This window comes from Bombus fervidus, chromosome 5 (assembly GCF_041682495.2).
Source record: "Bombus fervidus isolate BK054 chromosome 5, iyBomFerv1, whole genome shotgun sequence".
NCBI lineage: Eukaryota > Metazoa > Arthropoda > Insecta > Hymenoptera > Apidae > Bombus > Bombus fervidus.
In genome coordinates this window covers 16131387-16152360 of record NC_091521.1, presented here as the reverse complement: position 1 = coordinate 16152360, position 20974 = coordinate 16131387, and the positions used below count along the sequence as shown (strand labels likewise).

At 36.0% G+C, this 20974-nt stretch overlaps 4 protein-coding genes and 2 long non-coding RNA genes across 12 annotated transcripts in view; 2 read left to right on the top strand and 4 right to left on the bottom strand.

The window, feature by feature from the left end:
* Nucleotides 1-12760, top strand: part of Atf3 (Activating transcription factor 3) — a 28481-nt gene extending 15721 nt beyond the window's left edge. Inside the window, exons 2-4 of one of the 2 annotated variants that reach the window (XM_072003096.1) lie at nucleotides 7772-7979; nucleotides 8836-8972; nucleotides 9575-12760. In XM_072003096.1, the coding sequence (XP_071859197.1) occupies nucleotides 7796-7979; nucleotides 8836-8972; nucleotides 9575-10009 (756 nt within the window). In that variant the 5' untranslated portion in view covers nucleotides 7772-7795 and the 3' untranslated portion in view covers nucleotides 10010-12760. Of the gene's footprint in view, nucleotides 1-7771; nucleotides 8034-8835; nucleotides 8973-9574 lie in introns of both variants that reach the window. The other variant, XM_072003095.1, reaches the window with a different exon arrangement.
* LOC139987177 (uncharacterized) lies at nucleotides 1218-2207 on the bottom strand. Its single transcript, XR_011799798.1, has 2 exons — nucleotides 2068-2207; nucleotides 1218-1967 (listed from the first exon to the last, which is right to left on the bottom strand). It is a non-coding gene; the product is annotated as an uncharacterized lncRNA (long non-coding RNA).
* Nucleotides 4384-6454, bottom strand: LOC139987175 (uncharacterized). Its single transcript, XR_011799796.1, has 2 exons — nucleotides 5038-6454; nucleotides 4384-4925 (listed from the first exon to the last, which is right to left on the bottom strand). It is a non-coding gene; the product is annotated as an uncharacterized lncRNA (long non-coding RNA).
* The window catches only part of LOC139987168 (protein transport protein Sec61 subunit gamma), a 119507-nt gene continuing 109031 nt past the window's right edge, over nucleotides 10499-20974 (bottom strand). Inside the window, exons 2-5 of one of the 4 annotated variants that reach the window (XM_072003123.1) lie at nucleotides 13689-13760; nucleotides 13280-13386; nucleotides 13110-13212; nucleotides 10499-13037 (exon numbers count right to left, since the gene is read on the bottom strand). In XM_072003123.1, the coding sequence (XP_071859224.1) occupies nucleotides 13028-13037; nucleotides 13110-13212; nucleotides 13280-13373 (207 nt within the window). In that variant the 5' untranslated portion in view covers nucleotides 13374-13386; nucleotides 13689-13760 and the 3' untranslated portion in view covers nucleotides 10499-13027. Of the gene's footprint in view, nucleotides 13038-13105; nucleotides 13213-13279; nucleotides 13387-13466; nucleotides 13617-13688; nucleotides 13844-20974 lie in introns of those variants that run through there. The other 3 variants (XM_072003122.1, XM_072003124.1, XM_072003125.1) reach the window with 3 other exon arrangements.
* Nucleotides 14537-17088, top strand: Elm (calcineurin like EF-hand protein 1 elm). 2 transcript variants are annotated; one of them, XM_072003107.1, is made up of 5 exons: nucleotides 14537-15086; nucleotides 15242-15505; nucleotides 15582-15675; nucleotides 15757-15949; nucleotides 16183-17088. In XM_072003107.1, the coding sequence occupies exons 1-4, from the start codon at nucleotides 15020-15022 to the stop codon at nucleotides 15899-15901; spliced, it is 570 nt and encodes a 189-aa protein (XP_071859208.1). In that variant the 5' UTR covers nucleotides 14537-15019; the 3' UTR covers nucleotides 15902-15949; nucleotides 16183-17088. The 2 variants fall into 2 exon arrangements, with proteins under 2 accessions (XP_071859208.1, XP_071859207.1); XM_072003106.1 differs by having other exon boundaries at nucleotides 14540-15086; nucleotides 15757-17088.
* Sec23 (transport protein Sec23) lies at nucleotides 16343-20496 on the bottom strand. 2 transcript variants are annotated; one of them, XM_072003018.1, is made up of 12 exons: nucleotides 20335-20496; nucleotides 19931-20213; nucleotides 19753-19839; nucleotides 19430-19676; nucleotides 19110-19359; nucleotides 18395-19045; nucleotides 18173-18326; nucleotides 17940-18091; nucleotides 17691-17865; nucleotides 17395-17616; nucleotides 17194-17214; nucleotides 16343-16688 (listed from the first exon to the last, which is right to left on the bottom strand). In XM_072003018.1, the coding sequence occupies exons 2-12, from the start codon at nucleotides 20207-20209 to the stop codon at nucleotides 16599-16601; spliced, it is 2328 nt and encodes a 775-aa protein (XP_071859119.1). In that variant the 5' UTR covers nucleotides 20210-20213; nucleotides 20335-20496; the 3' UTR covers nucleotides 16343-16598. The 2 variants fall into 2 exon arrangements, with proteins under 2 accessions (XP_071859119.1, XP_071859120.1); XM_072003019.1 differs by lacking the exon at nucleotides 17194-17214 and having other exon boundaries at nucleotides 20335-20495.

The following is a 20974-nucleotide window of genomic DNA, read 5'->3' as shown; positions in this document are numbered from 1 at the left end:
ACGCAGAATAATTACGTAATATTGCAAAACTCACTTGTACCATCGGTATTTATTTAAACACCAAGGATATTTGCGCTCCGTTTTGGCTTCTTTTTGAAGCAAGTTCGTCGTAAGTTTGAGATCGAAGATAATATTTCGTGCCACTATTTTAGGACGTAAAGAGAATCTTTTTTAATTGTATATTTTTTTCGAAAAGATCTTTTATATTTGCTGTCTTCTTCTTATTAACGTTGCAACTGTTTTCACGCGTATCGCGCGTAAAAATACAAAACGACCTCGAATTCACCGTAATTAGTAGACTCTTTATTCGTCGTTTGAATTTCTTTCCCGTCCAAATTAAAAGGCTCGGAACTTGGCGCGTGGAAGTTTCGTCACGCGCGACGGGATTTAGGGTGAGAACCGTGGCACATGTTCGAAGGAAAACGAGTCGACCAGAGGATCGTGGAAAGATTAATTGGCAGCTGGGTCCCGTGCACGCGAAAGACGATCGCGCGTAGCCAGGATTTTCGGCGCGTCTCGCCGCTTTTGAGGCAAAAGGGGGGGGGGGAACCTTCGATATATATCGTTCCTGGTGTATTTATGACTCGTGCTCGTTACGTGCTGCTTCGATGCATCGTACGCTTTACTTAAGCTCCGTGGAGAATCATCGATAATACCTGGTTCTCGTCAAAGACCGCGGAAATTTCTTTCTTCGACATTTTCTTTGATCTCTGTTCGCGAATTCTCTGTGAAACCAGCGTTTATCTTTCCAACATACGACAATTCCTTAAATATTACGCAACAGACCTTGGAATAGGTTGCTAATAAATGGCCCACCATTTGTTCTGCCGCGTTTAGTATAAGTTTAGAAGATAAATAGGTGCACGGCTGTAGAACGTGCACGTTATAGTCTTAATTTATTAGATCTCTCCGAAAGAAGGTTAAGGAAGAAGGTTACAGAAGATGAGAGAACTCAATGGAAAACCATTTATATCTATAACGTAGCAATCGTCAGAGATACCATGAAAGGAGCGATTAGAAGGAGGTTAACTGTGAGAATAGTTTTGAGACTTGTCAGATAACGCAGAACTTGAAGACAGACGAGATGCAATTTTAAAGATGAATTAATTGAGAAAAAAAAAGAAAAAAAAAGGAAAGAAAATCGGGGTTGTGCAATCGTTGAAACGCAAGAAACAAATTTGCGAGAATATAAATAGGAATGAAAAAAATAATATGGAGAAAGTTAGGTCGTTTAATCCGAATGAAATGTAGCAGATAAATATACGAGATACGAATAAACATCATAAGCAAAATAAAAAGGAGAAGTTTCGCTCGTTGAATTTTAATAATTACATTTAATTGCAACTATATCTCTTTTGTAGACGTTGGAAAAAATGTTCGGCTCTTAAATAATCTCTACAAACGCGGAATAATTAAGAGAAAAGGAGCTGCAGTTTGTTCGAAACTGGCCTGAAATTTGCATACGTTCTTTATACGTGTCTCTCGAACGTTTTCGTGAATTTTTTTTACTTATAAATATTCTTAAATAAACTTGTGAATATTTTAGCGATATCGGTTACATTTTTAGCATTATTTTTCCAGTTACTATTTTTGACTCTATCTTTTCAATGATCTATCGATGTTTATCTTTACGATTGTTTTTCGAAATATCTTTTTCCTGTTCGACGAAGATCTTCGGATTTGTGCCTGTAGCTAGAGATATCGATTCGAGCGACAGTGGAAGATAATAAATCACGTTCGAGAACGACACGTTCGGATTATCGAAGATTTACTCTACCGCCATGTAGCTGGAAGATTTGGTAGTTTTTAAAAATTTGTCCGCCCGATAATTTTCTGTTTTTCCTTGAAATATTTCTTATTCGTAAATCTTCGTTTTGCATCGTATTTTTCGGATTACGATAGAAGAAGAAATATCGAATTTTGAGCTGCTCCGTTTACTTTTGTTTCCTAAATCTTCCTCGTTAAATCTAATGTACAGAACAGGAAAAGCTTATCAACGTACACCCTATTTTCCCACCATGTAATATATTCCAAACTAAATCTCGCAATCTTCGCTTTAGAACGTACATGCTCTGTGTACATGCCTCGTTCCTTCAACGAGATTTTCATTTGGGAAACGTCTCAAATAGATCTCGATTTACCACGTAATCATCCGCACCACGTAAAGCAAACTTTATCAATTTTTAACGTATATTTTTCCTCTCGAAAGCTCAAGTGGCCTTTTCTTTCATATTCGTAAATCACTCGCCGTTAAAGAGCCACGGAACTTCTTCAAACACGTGTACCTCCCCAATTTCGCCTCTCAAACCAAACGACAGTTCCACGAACCATCATCGACGTCGGGATCAATCGCCGTAAACACGTTCGACGACTGGTTATCTTCATCCCAAAGCCTTTCAACTCCCCTCGTTTGTAACGTACCTTGGACGCGAACACGACGAATCCAGAAGACAACAATGGCTCATCTGTCCACTACGTGCCCTTCTCCGCGCTCCTCGTTGGCAGCCGAAGATAAAATCGATAAGATTTCTGGTACAGAAAGAGGGAAAGGCGGCTTGTCCGTGGAAGCTGACGCGCGACAAGCGCATAATACACTCGCGGCGCTCTATGAATCGGAAGTGAGCTTATTATTAGGCCACGCTCTACGAATAGTCCGCACCTTGACGAGACGAAATAATAATGGCGTTTATAAATTCTGCAGCGTTCGAAGCGCGCCTCGACCGGATTCATCGTGGATTTTGATGCATCGCCAGTTGCTTCGGAAGTTGGTGCGGAATTTTAAATTTAGAATATTATCATTTCAATTTTCCTCGTTTCGTCGTATTTCTCTGTACATGATTTTATAGATTTAGAACCGATGATTTGAATTTGATGGGAATAGAAGCTGAGACTTGGGTCTTAAATACTACGTTTCATGTTCTTTGCTTTTATTAGGTATCGTACAGTGTATCTCAATGTCAACCATCTCTTTTCCCAAGTTTTTATCTAACTGTTTGATAATTCTTCACTTTTATCAGATTCTCTTCGTATATTTGGCTGGCGTTTCAAAAACAGTTGAACGCGATTTACAACGTGGCAAGGATTCAGCGACGATTATCGACGAAAGTCGAATGGCCGGAGGAAGGGTTTTCGAAGAAACTTGCCGCGTGGCAACAATCGAAAGCATTGTCTCCTGAAAATGTTTCGGCGGGAGATCGGCCGAATACCGAGTTGTTCGTGGCATACATCAAAATCAAACGGTTTCTATTTATACGTTTTATAACAGCGTGCAACGGCGACGGCTTCGATCGGACACCTGTTTCCATTCAAACAAACTCGGTTCTTCGATTATTATTTCAATCCGTTGCATCGCCCCTCGAGCTTTACATAAGCGCGAACCGATTACGTATTCGATCGGTGTGTTGCACTCGACCGATTATTTTCAAGAGTTTGCAGAACGATTTTTACCGATCGTTACAGCCTTCTGTTGCATCTTTGGTTCTCGACTTTTTCTTTTTTTTTTTTCCGATGGAAATAAATCTTTTGCGTTCTAATTTCTGAAATTTTTATCGTCCGATAGTATCTGATATCTGTCGGACGCAGTTATTTTAAAATTACAGCGAAATCTCACGCTATATATCTATATATGATAGATTTTTGAGGACGCAGTGGAATAATTTTTTTTTTATTTGGAAGAATCTTACAGTCAATTTTCATTGAGAATTATAAGTAAATTATTTTGGCGTGGTACTGTAACTTGGATTATAAGAGTTTATAGTATGTTTGATTCTAATCGAATCTAATACTTAAATCTAAAGGCTATTGTCCTTTTAATCTGCGGATCTGATCCGTCGTGTCAAGTAATTGGATAACTAATGGGTTTTGGTGGTTCTTAACTCTGATATTATATCTGTTACTGAATATAGATATTTCTTCTTTAACTGCGGAGTGGAATAATAAAACGAGAAAGGAAAGCTTTCCGACAGCTGGAAAATCGTAGAACGAACGTAACCGGAACGAAGATTAATTAGCATCGATTGTTTGAAGTAGCATTTTGGTTAAACGAATCGAGTACTTGACGTAATTTGAAGGAAGATTTCTATGTCTTTCGTGTCATAATATCGTATTGTGCAGATATTTTTACATCGCGAGATAGATTCTTGGAACGCTTAAAATTCTCTTGCAAAAATATATCAGTATAATAAAAAAAAAAAAAAAAAAGAAAATAGGAAGAGAAAATCGTAGAATATTTTAGTGTCTTCTAATAAATAACTAAACGACAAGAAAAATAAACATTTAGAAAAGTATACTCCTCGTTATAATTTTTTTTTAACAATTTTTAACGTTGTATATTAAAACGCTAAGGAAGACGAAAGAAAAATAACTATGTCTAGGGAAACATCATTCGGCGAAGATTGTTTTTACATTTATTTAACTCTGATTGGAATGTAAAAATGGAAAAAGAGATACGTAGGTAGGTAGAAGTAGTTAATTAATGGAAATTCGGGCGTAACGCGCAGAATGTATCGCTTTGTTTCGCGATTCCACTCGGCCGACTATTTTCGTAGAGCTCAATTTCAAAATCTAAGCGTTCTTCCTCCTTCCGCTTCGTGGCCTCGATTCGCTGGATTCCTCCACATCCTCTCTATCATCTTCCCGTTTAATCGGTGTGAATAAATACGCGAGGGAAAATGACAAGAGGAAATTAGACCCACACACTCGTTTGTCATTCGTGAAACCGTCGTCCTTTGTTTCCTCCGTTTCTGGCTTTTATCTTCTCGTTAAAAGAAACACAGTGGATAGTTGGATTCTTAAAAATTAAAATCGCTCACCTTCGTTCGTAAGTTCGTTCGTAGCAAGAAGACGAGATTCAAAGTTTTTACGCGTTTATAGGAAATCAGAAGATAAGAAGCGAAGAGATGCATAAAATATCCATACGATGTTTTCTGTAACAGTCGACGGGCGAAACGATCTTCCACCGAGGTGCTACCGTTTCAATTGTACTCTAAAAAATTACGAATTTCCATAAGAACGTAGCTGTCACTTTCTTTCTTCTACCTTTCGATCTTTCAAGCTGTTCGACGCGACTTCTGAGTGGCTCGTGTATCCCTGACTCGTTTTCCCGCGGCAGCATATAGGTCAGTGGGTATATACGTTGCTCGGCTGGTTTGGCCACAGACCGACGAATCCGTAGGAGACCAGATCCGGTCCGAGGAAGCGGACTTTTTGGTCGGCGGATGCCAAGCCGAGAAGGCCCGCGAGGACCACTTGGAAGATGGTGGAGCGGCGAAGGAACCGTAGAAGGTTGCGAAGGAGGAGTTGCAAGGGCATTAGGCTCCGAATACGGAACGATAAAATTCTTACGAAACGCGGCGTTATTTCCCTCTCTGTTCCATCTTATGGTCTTTCATACTCTCGTGCATCGAACTGGCACTCTCACAAAACGAGAGACAGAAACGTTGGAGGTAGAGGGAGGATCCTCGTGCGTTGTGGAGAGGAGGTTGAGCAACTGGAAACGAACCGGTGGCCGAAGAATTCGACGCTCGAAAACAAACCTCCGCTGGAGGACGCGTTTCGTTTTAGAGGACACGCCAGACACACGACGCGGGGCCGTCCGCGCGTCAAAATGTATTTTTGACGGCCGTTTGACAAGCTTTTAACGTTCCCCTTCTTGTCCTCCTCTTCTTCTTCGTCCGCCTCCTTTCCGCCTCCACGCAACGATGGATTTTCGCGCGTCCTGCGAGCCGCTTCTGTGCCTCGTTATTTTTGCGAATCGTGTTACGTAAGCGTGCTCTGCCTCTGGAAAGGTTACCGGAAAGTGACAGGTTCCGTGGCCGAGATAACGAGCAGCAGAACTGAAACTTTTTGAGGATATGCGAGCTGAAACGAGGCGCGAATACATTTCGCTTTAGAACTTCCTGCGACCAGGTTTGTAGAGGTTTTTGCTTCACATTCTCTTTGCATTTGCGTGATTGTTTAGGAATATGAGTTTTAGCTTAGAAACTAAAACTAAAATCACTTGCTGCGACAAAGTTTGTGCAAGTTGACGTGGTGCAGATTCGGAGATAATTTTTTCCTATTTGCACGTTTCTCGTGTTTGAACCTGTATTTGTCTTACATGGGTTTGGGAATATTTCCTCACTTTTAGAAATTTTTTAATTAACAATTTTCAGCGCGATTCACGATGAACGTCGAGTTAAAATACTGTATCCTCTGACAGCTGATCGAAAACTGGTCGCGCTTCAGCTAATCGATAAGGATCTTCAGCTTCCGGTTTCGTTATCAACGTTTCGCGATTCGGTTTGAATTCCTCTTTGTTCCCGCATTGATTCGAGCTCAATAGCCACGCTTTCAAGGACGTATCAATAAACTTCTCGTTCCCCGGAAAGAAGACTGCACAATAAGGGGAATAGAGATCCAGTTAGCTCCGGTAAATCATCGTTGAATGGTCGCTCAACGCGCGTGGAAATATGCTAATTCGTTTCTACAAATTAACCAACTATTATTTTACTTTTCTATGTATCCACGAGTCGCGTTGTTTGTTAAACTCTTAACGTTTACGCGCGTAGATCGCGAATATACGTGTTTCTCGAGCATCGCATCCTGAGTTCGGATACTTCGAATCATTTTTCCAAAAAGCTCATAATCGTAAAACGAGGAAAAAGAGATCGCGTGTCTTTAATAACTTTTGTCACGTTAATTTCGAATAAAAATTAGAAATCGTTAAAACAATTTCCAGAATAACTCGGTATGAAACGTTTGAAAAAATTGGTGAACGTAAATTTCCTAATAATATACATAAAGTATATGAAGAAAGAATTATGTAAAAGAGAAAAAGTATAGTAACTCGTACAAAGCGCATTGTATATAAAATTCAACGATGTTAAATTAATTAATTAAAAATTCAACTGTGTTAAATTAATAATCAATTCGATCGTAAAAACCTTTCAAGATAATGGCAAGTTTCCGTTACCTCTGTTCTTTTCTAATTAATTGGAAGTCCGGGAAAAACCGCAATCAAGGATGTTGCAGTTATCGGACGTTCGAAATTCCCCAGAGAGTCGTAGAAAGGACGTAGCAGCGATCTGTTGAGATTTCGTTTCATTTTTGCCAAAACTCTCTCCCTCTCTCTCCCTGGAAATACATTCGATCAAAGATAAACCAGATAGAAATGAGAAACAATCGGATTTGATTTCTGTATTTTTATGTTTCGTAGGTATTCTCCTCGTTCTCTTTATTTTTCAATTATTCCATTGAATAATTCTACGAAATTACAAGACCGGCGGACTTGTTTGTCGATCGAGCGTGAGAAAAGATTGCTTTTCTTTTGTTTCCGACGGAAATAATTATTTAAAGAACGAGCGGAGTCGTTAACGCCATAAGATGCTGCGATAAGCTCTACATACACAAGTAACGTTTATTAAAAAGAACTGCTTCGAATTATTTCACGATCGTTTACGATTAGCAAAGAGAGGAAGGAAATTCTGAAATCTGCATTCTGTCCTTGTTCCTTGTTAATCGTTCGATAGGATCTAGAATCGATACGAAGAATAAACCTTTCCAACGTGATTAACAAATTTTCGAAATCATTTTGCGGATTATGATGAAACCGATACGTATCCTCCGTTTCATAGCATTTCTCTAAGCATTCGACAAATTAGTATACTCGTGGATTTCATCGAAACATAACGCTATCGGAAACTCGAATGCCACGGAGAGACTTTATTCGCTTTCAACCAGCTCGAACTATCAAACCGCACATCCGCACTCTTAATCTCTGTTCTTGTTCCAGGTTAAATGGTAATCTAAATCGACCATGTACAACCTGAATCTGAACGTGAACCCTAGTCCGACGGCTGCCGCGGGTCTTCTCGGTGTCGCGGCGGCCGAGGTCACACCAAGGACACCGGAAATCGTAAACTCCCTAATCGCCATGACCAATCCCTTCGAGGGTTACACGAACGAGAGGAGCAGGGACCGTACGGATTCGACTAGTAGCGGTGAGCCGAGCCCACCGAGCGTTCAGCACACCTGTAGTCAGCTCATTAAAGAAGGTAGCCATCCGGTGGTGGCCTTGATAATATATCCTACAGGGTCCTCTCTTGTTGCCGAATTTCTTGCTCTTCTTCTTTTCTTTTACCGTCGAAACTCGCTATATATTCAAGGTTATCCGGGATTCGGTAGCGATTCTGGTTTTCTAGGGACAAAATGGTAGTAAGGACAGTACCGTGCAGAAAGTCTTTTACACTTTCTACGATCGTAATCTTAATAACGGTAATTAATCGTATTTTTAAGCATCTTTAGATATTTCCTTCGTGATGCTACTTGGTTGCTGTCTTCCTCTGGTCTTGCAACTTTTGCGCGGATACTCGAGCAAATAGGCTTGAGATAAAAATTACCTTGCGTTATAAAACATACGATGGAACGATTTAAAAAATAGGACGTCAGAAAGGTGCGAGTCAGAAAACGAAAATGAGTTGTTCGCGATGCCTAAAGCGGAATGGCAGATGATGCAAAAATACAGATCGCGGAAAAAAAATTGTCGACAAAGTAAAGAGTCATATTCATAAAAACAAAACATTTTCGTTTGATGGATTTTTAGGAATGACCGGGAAAAAGCAGAAAGATTGAAGGAACGTTCAGACGATCGATATTATTGTCAATACATAAAGTTCTCAACATTGCAGTGGTTTTTACGTACGATAATATTGAGAAATTCAAATATTGACAATGATATATTGATCGGTCGAACGCTCGTTGAGAATACTTTGGTGAGCGATACTTTATATTCCAAAAGCCTTATATTATCGTTTTTGGTAATGATTTAGGCGATTAACCGGTATTTGAACGTCGCAGGATTGAAGTTGACGCTGCAAACAAAAAGGAGAGCCAACGGGACCGGGGACGATACGAAAAAGAAGACAAAGAAGGAAGACGGGAGCGCGGACGACGAGGAAGAAGAGGAAGCGAGCAACAACAACAACCGCGGTGGAGTAAGAAACCTTCACATACTGTTCTCGTTAATACGATAAAGCAGTCGTGATGTTGGGCGATACGCGCTGTAAGTCGCCGTTTCATCGATTTCACGGGTTTTCAAGTCAGACCGGATATATTCATTCCATCCAGTTCTCTATCAGTTACTGCTCTCATCAAGAACTCAAGCGCTACACCATAAAATAAATTACTTTCATACAGCTGTTCTTTATAAACCTATGAAGTACTGTTGCAAAACTCTTAGGCTACTTGGTAAACGAAGATGCTTTGCTTTTAGAAATTAATGTAAAGATTACATTAATCAATTAAGATTACATTACCTTCTTAAGAAATATTTAATTTAAGGATTACGTGTTAACAATTCAATCAGAAGTATTGATTAACCTGTAGCAAGATAAAGAAAATATTTAAAGAGTATAAAACCTTAATAAAACCTTAAGTTGTACTTAACGTCATATGGAAATATTTCCCAGAAATATCGATTGCTATCGCGAGGTCGTTATCCTAAATAGCCTAAAGCTTTTGCACATTGCTGTACTAAAATGATTTCTAACGATAAGACAAGACTAGAATGGCTCTTAGAGATCTAAAATTTTTGTAGCTAACGCCAGAGGACGAGGAAAGGCGCCGAAGGAGACGCGAGAGGAACAAGATAGCCGCTACCAAATGTCGATTGAAGAAACGCGAGAAGACAGTGACCTTGGTGCAGGAATCAGAGATCCTCGAAACGCAGAACCACGACCTGAAGTCGCAGATTCAGGAGCTGGAAACGCAAAGGCGCAGGCTAGTAGACATGTTGAGCCTCCATGGACCGACTTGTTTGAAGCAAGGTGGCACAGATACCTCGTACCAACAGTTTGCGGAACCTTTGCAGCTGCCTAGTTACCAGGAAAACTTTGTGCCGCCTCCACCAGCATTGAATCAGCCTCAAAACTGTGTGACAGAATATCCGGTAAAGGTGGAAGAGTACGAGGGTGACTTTTATCGACAAGAAAGTCCCTTCGTGCCGACTTCAAACGCTGGTTGTACGGTTTAGTAGCTTTATCGACGTTCTAAAAACGTCTACCGCGCCATTTTCAGGAGTAGTCCTTGCGAAGATTCGGTTTACCGGTTGACGAATATGGTACGTTGATCGGTTAAGAATCTAGGATCGTCTAACGATGAAAGAACAGTCGTGTATGCATTCCAAGAAGACGCGAGAAAGCGGAAATACCTACGTCGGTTAGTGGAAACGTCGTCTTTAAGACGATTTAGGAGTTTTGAACGAGATTTTGAGATTATTCTGGGTCCTTGTGCATCCTGAACTACTGAACTATTATCATTAGAAGGATATTAAAAGTCACAAGTTACAAATTATCAATACCAAAATTGCTTTTCATCTATAATTTATAAAGAAAATTTTATAAATTAGAGATTATTCGATTATTTTATTTGCGGAAAAGATTGTAAAATTATAAAGAAGAAATCTGTAACTATAATTTATCATTCGTCGTTTCATTAGTCGTCGACGTTATTAGTCAGTAGATTATTACAAGAAACGACCCTGGTCTCTTTCTTAATACTTCCGGTAGACCGAATCTTCTGGATCTCCCTTCTCTGTTAATCGCAAGTCTGTAGTTCGTAAGTTGATTACTGTAATAACGGTGCGCTCCTGTCTTCTCCTTTCACCCTGTTTTCTTCTTCTTTCTTTTTTTAATATGTCCCTTTATACTCGAAGCGTTCGATGGAGAACGCTTGAAGACATTCCTTGAAAGTAACCCTTTCTTGAAAATAAGTAACCGATTCCTTGAACATAAGTACTGTGACATTCTAAGGTATAATTAATGTAATCGATAAATGTAAGATAGGAACGAATCACCTTTGCGATAGTCGATTCATTGATATCGATATATTTGTATCGATATATACTTTATACAAAGAGAGGTTATGAATTCTTATTTTATTCTTTACCGTATTGTATGATTGTTTTCTAAACAAAAATACTTATGGATTACGAACATGATATAGTAAAAACGATTGAGCATCGCAAAGGTGTTTCGTTGCTTTAGGTAAGAGTCGAGAATTTCTTTTACAAATGGCGGTTCGCGTCAAGTGCCGTTATCTTTTACGCGACATCTCGATTCACCAGTGAGAACAGAAAAGTATAATTTGTAACTCAGCATAAAATAAGTCCTCTGATATTGATTACGACTATCTCACGTGCATTGGGACGCGATTACGAGACGCGTTCTCAAAGGATACTTATAATTATACGAATAATCGAAAACGATATATTTAATACTGTGAAACGTGCATATTTTATACAGTTTACGTATGTTATTGTATTTACACTCGCAGACACGCACATGTCAAACACGTATGCGTCATTAACAGTTAACGAAAACACGATATACATGACGATTAATGACAATGATCGAACGACATACCTCAATTTCGTGGGTAGTTACCCTCCCTCGGTGCGTTTGCGTGGAAAAATTTGTTACAACCTAATTTTCTTTTATATTGCAACTCTGATCGTTCGTAATCGTTAAAATTTTTAATACACGAATGTATATGTAATAGTGACAAGGAGGAATGCCAAAGAACCATCAGAAATATCGATCAGAGAATATTTTTGTTTCTTTATAACAAGATTATCGGTGAAAAGAAATTAGTAAACGCACTCTGGGCTACGCTTACGCGTTCTTGCAATGTACGGAAGCTAGTTTAATTCTTAGCCGAAAGCTACTTTATATAGTGAAACGCTTTTTCGTATCCACGGACTAAAAGATGCTTTTCATTCGTTCGGAATGTTACCGCCGATTGATCTAACGAAAGAGAAGATTTTCCTTACACTTCGTAAAGCGGAAGTGAGACAAAGTCTTCCTCTTGTTCTTCTTTCACGAGATTAAGAAAAAAGCGTCCACGAGCATTAAGAATGATTTCTTTTTTTTTTTTACGCGTAGGACGAACACGTAACAGTCACACGTGTGGTGCTACATATATATATATATATAGATATATATAGATATTATATATATTTGCTTTTTATATAAATTTTATTAAGTTGCCCGAAAAGAGTATTTAATAGTTTAATACACATGTTAAGCGTATATTATCGATGTCTATTTACTAATGCAGAGTTCTGAAAGTAATAGTATATCAGATATATTGAAACAGAGTTTATATTTATATACGAGATTTTTCTATCGTTGACACATTTAGAAAAGAATTCGAAAATATTCGAAACAATTATTATTAACATGCTAAAAATGCACAATCGATTTTAATATACAGACTGTTCGAAAGTATCGCATTTTATTTTAAATGAAAAATATTCTGATTGTGTTTACGGAATATAGATATACACATACATTTGTCAAAAAATCACGGACAAAATTGACGATTCTTTAAAACAAAATATAGAGTGTATTTTCATATAATTACGTTTGCTATCCAATATATACTGCCATTGTTAAAATCCCAGATACAGTCGCTTATAGTATCTGGCTTATAGGTTGGTTGTCTTCTTAGTAAAGTATATTAAAAACGAAGTCTTTCTAGAGGATAAGTGCAGAATAACTTTAATAACCAATAGCAAACAGTATATAGGATTTTATTCACTGTAACAAAATCGTACTATTGTCTTTTTATTACTGAGTACCTGGCCGTGGTTTTCCATGCGACAGCTATTTTTTCTTAGAAGAAATGCATTGAATTGAAACTAGAAAAATGGCTGACAAAATCTTATCGTTGTAACCCCTAAGGGAAAATTTTATTCTTCAAATAAAAGTGCCTTCGATACTAATCATCTAATGTTTATTTTTGCTTCGAGTTACTCCATAAGTTTTAAAAGAAAAGTCTAAATGTTAAAAAAGTACAAACAGTAAGAATATTACACACACATTTTATTATAAAATTCAATATTAATATTATACACACACATTCTCATGTCTCAATCACAATCAATTCGAAACAAAATACATAATTTTACCTTATAAATAAAGATACATAATAGAGGAAAACAGTGAAAATAATCTTATTAGATCTTAATTGTGCCTATTTAATGTAGAGCTTATGAACCCCTAAAAAGAAAAAATATATATAAATATAATTATTTGAATAAATGTAAACAGTATACAACCAAATCTACTTACACAATGATGTTATTAATTGGAATATGGATTAATTTAACAAAAAATCCTATAAATCCCATTATACAAAAACCAATGGCAGTGGCAATGGCAATTTTCTGAAATTCTAAAAATCATCGTACAATAAGTTACAGTTGAAGCACATTTGTCAATCAACTTTATTAAAAACCTACCCTTTCTATCAGGCTTCGTGCATCGTTTAATAAGACGAATACTGTCTTTCGCGAATTGACGTCCAGGTTCGGTGAGTTTCTTCACTTGATCCATTATGTTCGTGCAACTGAAAGTAAAATGTACGTGTAACGAAGCAACACATTGAGCAAGTCACAGTTACGCCCGATTTTTATAATTAGAACAAACCAATAGATGTGCAAATTACATATGCTTTTGAATATATAGTACGCCTAATAATTTGTTATATCTCACTTGAACTAGATAAATTATATATATTCAATTTTGAATTCTTTAATAATAGAATTTGATTTATAGGTTATAACAAATGTTCTCTAGCGTATTGTTAATATTTTTCTTAGTTTTCTTTAAAAAAAATCGGAAAGTTGGTCTCCAAAACACTGTACTCACGTTGTGTAGTATTGAAGGACGATTCACAAAGTGTTATTTGACGTATACCGCGTGTACGGTATACGTATAAAAAACTGCGCTCGTCAGAAGTTGAGGCGCTACGTGGACACTACGCTGTAGGAACGTCACTTCCTAGTCACTGACGTTGGAATTGGAGAACTATAGCGGGAATTTATAATTATTCAAATTTATAAAAATTTTCTGAATGACTTTCTAAAAAATTGTAATTTGGATAATAGTATAAAGCAACGAATAAGTAATTTATGAATATAATTCACATGAATTCGAATAACTTCCTCAAGAGAAAAAGTAAAAATGATACGGAAGGAAAAGTGTTTCTAAATAAATCAGTTTTCATTAAATAGAGGATAGATAAAGGAATGTTAATGCATGATATTGATTATCTATAATTTAATATACATAAATAAAGAAATTTATTTTATTATGAACTTTTTATTGAATAATTTGACTTGAGAACACCTTACGAATTATGAAATGTCTGTTAGGGATTCCTACAATAGTGGTCACGATCATATAAACAGGTCCCGACATTCACTAGGGAAAACCATCCGAAAATTGAATCGTGAAAAAACAACATGAAAGAAAATAGGTTCTCGTTTTTACGAGACAGGCAGACGTAAGTAGAGTATTTCTGTCTCTGTCTGAGACATTCGTAGCACGTCATATATGCGCAAAACGAGAACCTTTTTGTCTTCCATGTTGTTTTTTCACGATTCAATTTTCGGATAATTCTCCCTAAGCTCCAGTATGGAACGTCGAAATGATAGTGGCTGATAGTAGTCATAGAGTTTCCTAGAATATGAAATTTAGATTTTTTTCTAATTTTGGTACGAAACATGTTTTGTTGAATATAGTTATGTTCAGCCAGTGAGGAAATCTGGTTCGTCGTAACATTTAATAACATTAGCAAAAAATAACATTAACATTACAAATCGCAGGTAGCTGTAAAAAAAAACTTAGCGTATAAAAGAAGATGGTTTTAAACAATTATTTGATTATGTCATACTAATGTTAAATACATTCAATTTGTCTAAAAGAATACTTCTGCAACATATATACTGTCACGAGTCGATGTAGTATTGTATACTGTATATATGTACATGCACACATATGTTAGCTTCGACTTTGAGTGAGATTTTCATTATCAGTTACCTTTGACACTCGTGATTGTGGTTAACCTGTTAACCTGTCAGGGAATTATATTTAGAGACTATTTTGACCAAGGAATTTAAATATGCAAATTAGTTGAACATAGTTCAAATTATCAAATTATTTTATTAGAAAATATTTTAATTATTACACGAAAAAATATGGGTAATAGATCTAGTCTTCTTTTGCGTGAAGAAGAAATAGCACAGATTCAAGAAGCTACTGGATGTAAGTTTTATTTATAAGATATTTATGATATTTTAAAATGATATCCATATGCTTTGTTTTGTTTAAGAAATTCTTTTTTAAACGTATGCTTATGTATTCAAATAACATGTAAGTTTATGCACAAGCGTTAAGTCATTATTTTGATGTGATCATAGTTACGCCAAACCAAATTGAACGCTTATATAGTCGTTTCACAAGTCTTGACCGTGGTGATTGTGGAACACTTAGCAGAGAAGATTTCCTGAGAATCCCAGAATTAGCAATAAATCCTCTTGGTGATAGAATTGTAAATGCTTTCTTTGAGGAAAGTGGTAATGATAGGGTGAATTTCTTGCAATTTATGCAAGTGTTGGCTCATTTCAGACCCATTAAAAAGAATAGCCCTAATAGATTAAATTCTAGGCAAGAGAAACTGAAATGTAAGTCAATAATACGTTGTTGATTAAATTTAGTTAAAAAGGTCTTAATATATTATAAGTTTCTTATTATTTTCAGTTGCTTTCAAAATGTATGATTTAGATAATGACGATTTAATTTCGAAAGATGAACTTCTAGCTATTTTGCACATGATGGTTGGTGCAAACATTAGGTAAGAAAATAGTTCTGATTTATCAGTTTCAATATAAAGTAACAATTACATATTTGAACAATTTTTATTTATTTATTTTAGCGAAGAACAGTTAACTAGCATTGCAGAGAGAACTATAGTAGAGGCCGATGAAAATGGTGATGGAATGATTTCATTTGAGGAGTTTTCTAAAGCACTAGAGAGGACAGATGTGGAGCAAAAAATGTCTATACGATTCCTTAGTTAATTTATTTTTGTTTAGATGATGCACAATTTGCTGATGTGTTGAGCATATGTAAGAAGATTTATAATTAATATTCATGAATACAATTACCTTTTGTTACATCTGCCGGTTTGTGACAAGGTTGAATAACATTTGGTATTTAATGGTACAATAAAAGGAAAGATATCGTAAATTGCATTTCTTTCAAATTGTTATTAAAACAGCTGCAGTTTTAATTAATAAAAAATAGTACAATATTATATATTTTTATGATTCATAGTATACAAACTCGATTGCCATTACAGATTTTGGTAACCTGTTGTTTACAATATCTAATCCATCATTCGTTCTGCTACACTGTTTACAATCTTCCAAAAGAAAAAGAGAAGGTGATCACATTTATAATAAAGAGCATTCTTGAAAAATAAGTTATGATATTAATGACACATTAAAAAAATGGAAATATGGATGTAAAATATGTATTACGTTAATACTATGTATTTTATTTGTACATGAATTATATCTTGACTTTGGAAAAAATATTGAGGAATTATTATATATTTCATTAATCGTATATTTTCATTATAATGGAAATTCTTACTGTATCTATTTTACCTTCCTTAATAGACTGCAACTATATGTGTCAATTATCATCATAGTGTCCGAGGCATTAAATTTTGCATATGCAAAACAATGAGAATATCTTCCGTATTGCTGCATTTTAAGCCGTGGATGATACAGCCAATTTTTTTAAATGCTCCATAAATACTTGTAGACTGACATCGTCAGTTAAGACAGGTGCTCCACTTTCCTAAATCATAATAACAATTAATTAGAAATTATAATTGATAATTGTAGAAGTAGAGAGGAATCAAGGAGTTTTATCCCCAAACCCATAGAAAAAGAAAAAAAGAAAAAATACTAGAGTTAGTTACAATTGATAAAAATATATTTTAAGAAGAAAGATGTCTTGATGCCAACCACCAGTGAATTGTGATAATACTGCTACCAAAAACTGTTAAAGTGTGTAGAATTTTATGCTTGCTTTATAGCAACATGAAATTGTGTTAAATAATGTCAGATAAATTAAAACGACTCAATATTAATGTTCCTGTGAACTTTCGGAGTAACGATTAATATGTTAGTTATTTTACTACTGTTAAGAAACGTGTATGATAAAGAGAAAATAAATATTTTACTGCATAGATAGATATCAACTGTCTAGGTCCTAATTTTTTCGATGAAATTCCATCACCAAAGCAATGAAAGCAAATATAATGAAAGAAATATAATTATCAAATAAATGAAGAACACACCCCACTGGGTATCGGCATCCCCTGGTTGCAGGATCACGGTGATAAAAACGATGATAAAAAAAATTATTAGTTACGTATGATTGATTCATATTTAATGTTGTTGAAAGTGAACAACAGATAAAATAGTTTGATATAGAAATAATTTATGTTATAAATGAAACGCATCATTAAGAATAAAAATGAAAAACAAAATATACTTACCGCTCCATAGGCGTACATATTATTGTGAGTTTGACTTGGATTTACTTTACTCAATAAAAATCTCGCTTGTGAACCACCTTGTTCAGTATCAATATATCTTGGTGCAGGAAACCGTTCAGCTAATATTTCTGCGGCATCATCAACAGGTGCTGCTAATAATTGTCTGAAATTCTCGTATTCCGGCAAATCTTGATATTTTAATTGGCGCCATTGTGCAATGGTCTGTAATAAATTAAACCCATTACGATCATATCATTTATTATAAGTAATCATAAGTAATAATAACAAATAACTACCTCTCCATGGAATATAAGGATTTGGAAGAAAGTATCCATCAATAAAATCCTGTCTGGTTGAATAGACGAAGTATCTAATAAAACTGGTTCTGGGGGACCACTAAATCCATAACTGTACAAAATTGGCTGCACCATTATTAAAGAATTTGTTAAATCTTCTCGCATGAGCATATGTCTGTAATATGTAAAATTCGATTAGTAACGAAGCGTTTCGATTGATCGGAACACAGAAGTACAACAGCTACTGACCTATAAAAACTAGTTTCATCGGGGGAATTATTAAATACTTGTAAGAATTGCGATCTACGCAGATGGTACATAAACTGAGGATATAAAGAGAAGTTCTCTGCAAGCCTAAAACTGTTTGGATCATCTTTTGCGTATTCTCCGAATTTCTGGCACTATTACAGAAATCCTTAATGTTAAAAAAATTACGTATGCCACGTAAAATATTAAATGCTAATTTAGCAAAAAATACGAACCAGTCTGATAAGCATACGGTCGACCCATCTTAAAACATCTGGTCCGTCATCACTCTCTGCTTTAAATACCGCTAAACGTGACATAAGAACAGCTGCTGCTTCTTGATCAAAACCAGCACTTATATGATGCAAAGATGTTGATGCATCAGCCCAACTGTAATAAGGAATATTATAATTTAAAATACAATAATATTTAATAATTGGATGATTATATTAACGTACTTTCTAGCGATCGTAGTAACTCTGATTCTTCGTTGACCACTACTATGTTGATATTGTGTGATGAACTGAATGCAGCCCCTTCCACCTTGAGGAATTGGCGCAGTGTGTTGATTAACAACCTCGAAAAACAATGCTGTAGTAGTGGATGGCGTAAGGGAACAAAATTTCCACTGACACGTTCCACCTAATCCTACTTCCTGTTCTCCGACACTCGATCCTTTTACGCCTAGAGACACACAGGGTCCAATCGCACCAGAAACTTTGATCTCTCGCGATGTCTTTATTTCTAATGTCGCATTAAATGCCATTTTCAGGTCGCCTTTATGATCCTTAGCGAACACACGTTGGAACGTTTGTTTAAATAGAGAAGAATTGAAAGAATCTCCCATGACCATGTGACCACCTGTTGAGTTACAACATTGTCTCATTTCTAACAGACCGGTTTGATCGAGAGCGCATGAGTATATATCTATTATGTGGCCATTGGTTGCGGCTCGTGACGCGAGAGAATCGTAGTGTTTAGTCGCCTTTTTCATATGTTTAGCGTTATCTTTTTGTATATCATGGTGAGATCTAATAGGCTGTCTTAAGTCGTCCGTTACGACTTGACCTGGTCCTTGAGAACAAGGCCCACCGACAAATAACATTATCCTGAAAATAATAGTAAAATATACTCAAAACACTTAAATAAAATGTTTACAAATGAAATGTATACCTAGCTCCTGTATTAGCATAACTGGCTTCCAAAAGACCAGTAGCAACAGCTAGTGCAACACCCGTTGATCGCAATGGACGTTTTCCTGGACCGATCGGCCATGGGTCGCGTTGTAATTCTCCGAGTAGGTCTGTTAAACTCATATCACACTTATGTACAGGCTGTAAAAAGCGATTAGCTGGTGGAAGTGGTTGCCCAGTTGGTCCTCTTTGTTGATTTGGATTTTGACCTGGAATTGGTCTGCCTATACCTATAACACTCTATAATAAATATTTATTCTACATTGTTTTATTCTATTATAGAAAAATAAAAATATGTACCCAGCATATCTTGGACTTGTTTTGGTTGTAAATCCTTAGTACCCCGAAAAACATAACTTTTACTACATCCTTCACAACTTAGTTCATGAACTTGGACCATTCTTCCAAATGTAATAAGACCAATTAGGGCATTAGGTGGTAGCAGAGAAAGTGACATTTGCAATGAATCTTTAAGAGAACCTAGTTCTTCATCATCCATACATGTATCCACGACCAATAAGAAAATAGGAGGCAAGTATTGTGCTCTCTGTATAAAAGTAACAATCAATATCCTGTGGATCAATAAAAATACTACTTCGTCTTGATTTATAGATATTATTTACCATTATGGTATATTCAATTGTCGAAAACTTCGGTATTAATTCAGCCGGCTGATGTTGTTCTGAAATAGCAGCATATTGTGGAGGAAACTGAAAATATATTAAATATCAAAATATTATTTTATTTCTTAAGAGAAGATAATTTTGTTCAATTCTCATAACAAAATGACTTGGTTCTTACAGGATTCCTCTGAAAGCAAAGGTTGCACACCCATAGCTTAGCACGGTAATCCACCTGGCACAGTGGATTCAAAATTGCTCTACAAGTAGATCTTGTACAAAGAACAGGATCATACTGTATTGGTGGAAGATCTGGCCTTTCTTTGATCGGTTGGTAAAGTGTTCCCAATGACACAACAAGTCTGGTGGCATCTAAACGTGAAGAAGGCCAAACATTCCAAGTGATACGTACTCCATCGCGGTCTTCATTTTGTTGAATGAAATCTTCATAAGTAGTCATCTTTCTATGATTAAAGAATACCACATAATAACAAATTCAACTGATATTTAATTCCTATTATACATACAGTTTCTAAATATGTGACAAGTGCAATGGTGCAATCAGTGATTTTAGGTTAAACATACCTAATTAAATCAATGTTTAATTATCGTTTCCCGACAATGAGTTTGAAAGAATCTTAAATAATCTCAACTATCAAATTCTCATAGTTACAGTATTATTTTACAATTGTATTAAAACGACACAATTTCACCGCAACAGCACAACTCGTGCCGTCATTGAAGCCACGTCACTTGGAAGCTTGGAAGAATTACTCTGACGCATGCGTGCAGCGCTTTAATATCACAGGCGGTATTCGAACGTGAATTTGTAAGTAAACAAAAATTTGGAATATTTAAACAGATAGCCCTTTATAATACTTTATATCGTTCCTTTATTTTGTCGTTAGAACGAAAGATGTAAGGTAAATGTAAAGAGAACAATAAATGTGTCTAAGTACATTGACAACCTCACAATGTAATTATTTTTATTTTGTGGAATTGCGAAGTTCCAAACTTAATAGAAATGTGCATGAAAACTAAGGAGAATTATAATCGTGATATAATTTGTCAAGTACATCAATCCTTTCTTTAATAAGAAGTAATGCACCCAAATAATATTTTATTAAAGTCTCTGAAAATCCAAAGGCTATTAGGTTATTAGCTAAGTTGTAAAAAGAAACAAATCTTTTCTTTGTTAAATGCTTGACCAGTTAATAATGCTCTA

Bases quoted from the DNA above. Each gene is read 5' to 3' on its own strand.
- Elm (XM_072003107.1), top strand. From the start codon at position 15,020: ATGGGTAATAGATCTAGTCTTCTTTTGCGTGAAGAAGAAATAGCACAG. The intron at 15,087-15,241 runs GTAAGTTTTATT...ATGTGATCATAG, and splicing joins GATTCAAGAAGCTACTGGAT to TTACGCCAAACCAAATTGAA. The intron at 15,676-15,756 runs GTAAGAAAATAG...TATTTATTTTAG, and splicing joins ATGGTTGGTGCAAACATTAG to CGAAGAACAGTTAACTAGCA.
- Sec23 (XM_072003018.1), bottom strand. From the start codon at position 20,209: ATGACTACTTATGAAGATTTCATTCAACAAAATGAAGACCGCGATGGA. The intron at 19,677-19,752 runs GTAAATAATATC...ACTTTTATACAG, and splicing joins CAATTGAATATACCATAATG to AGAGCACAATACTTGCCTCC. The intron at 18,092-18,172 runs GTTCGTATTTTT...TTTCTGTAATAG, and splicing joins ACCGTATGCTTATCAGACTG to TGCCAGAAATTCGGAGAATA.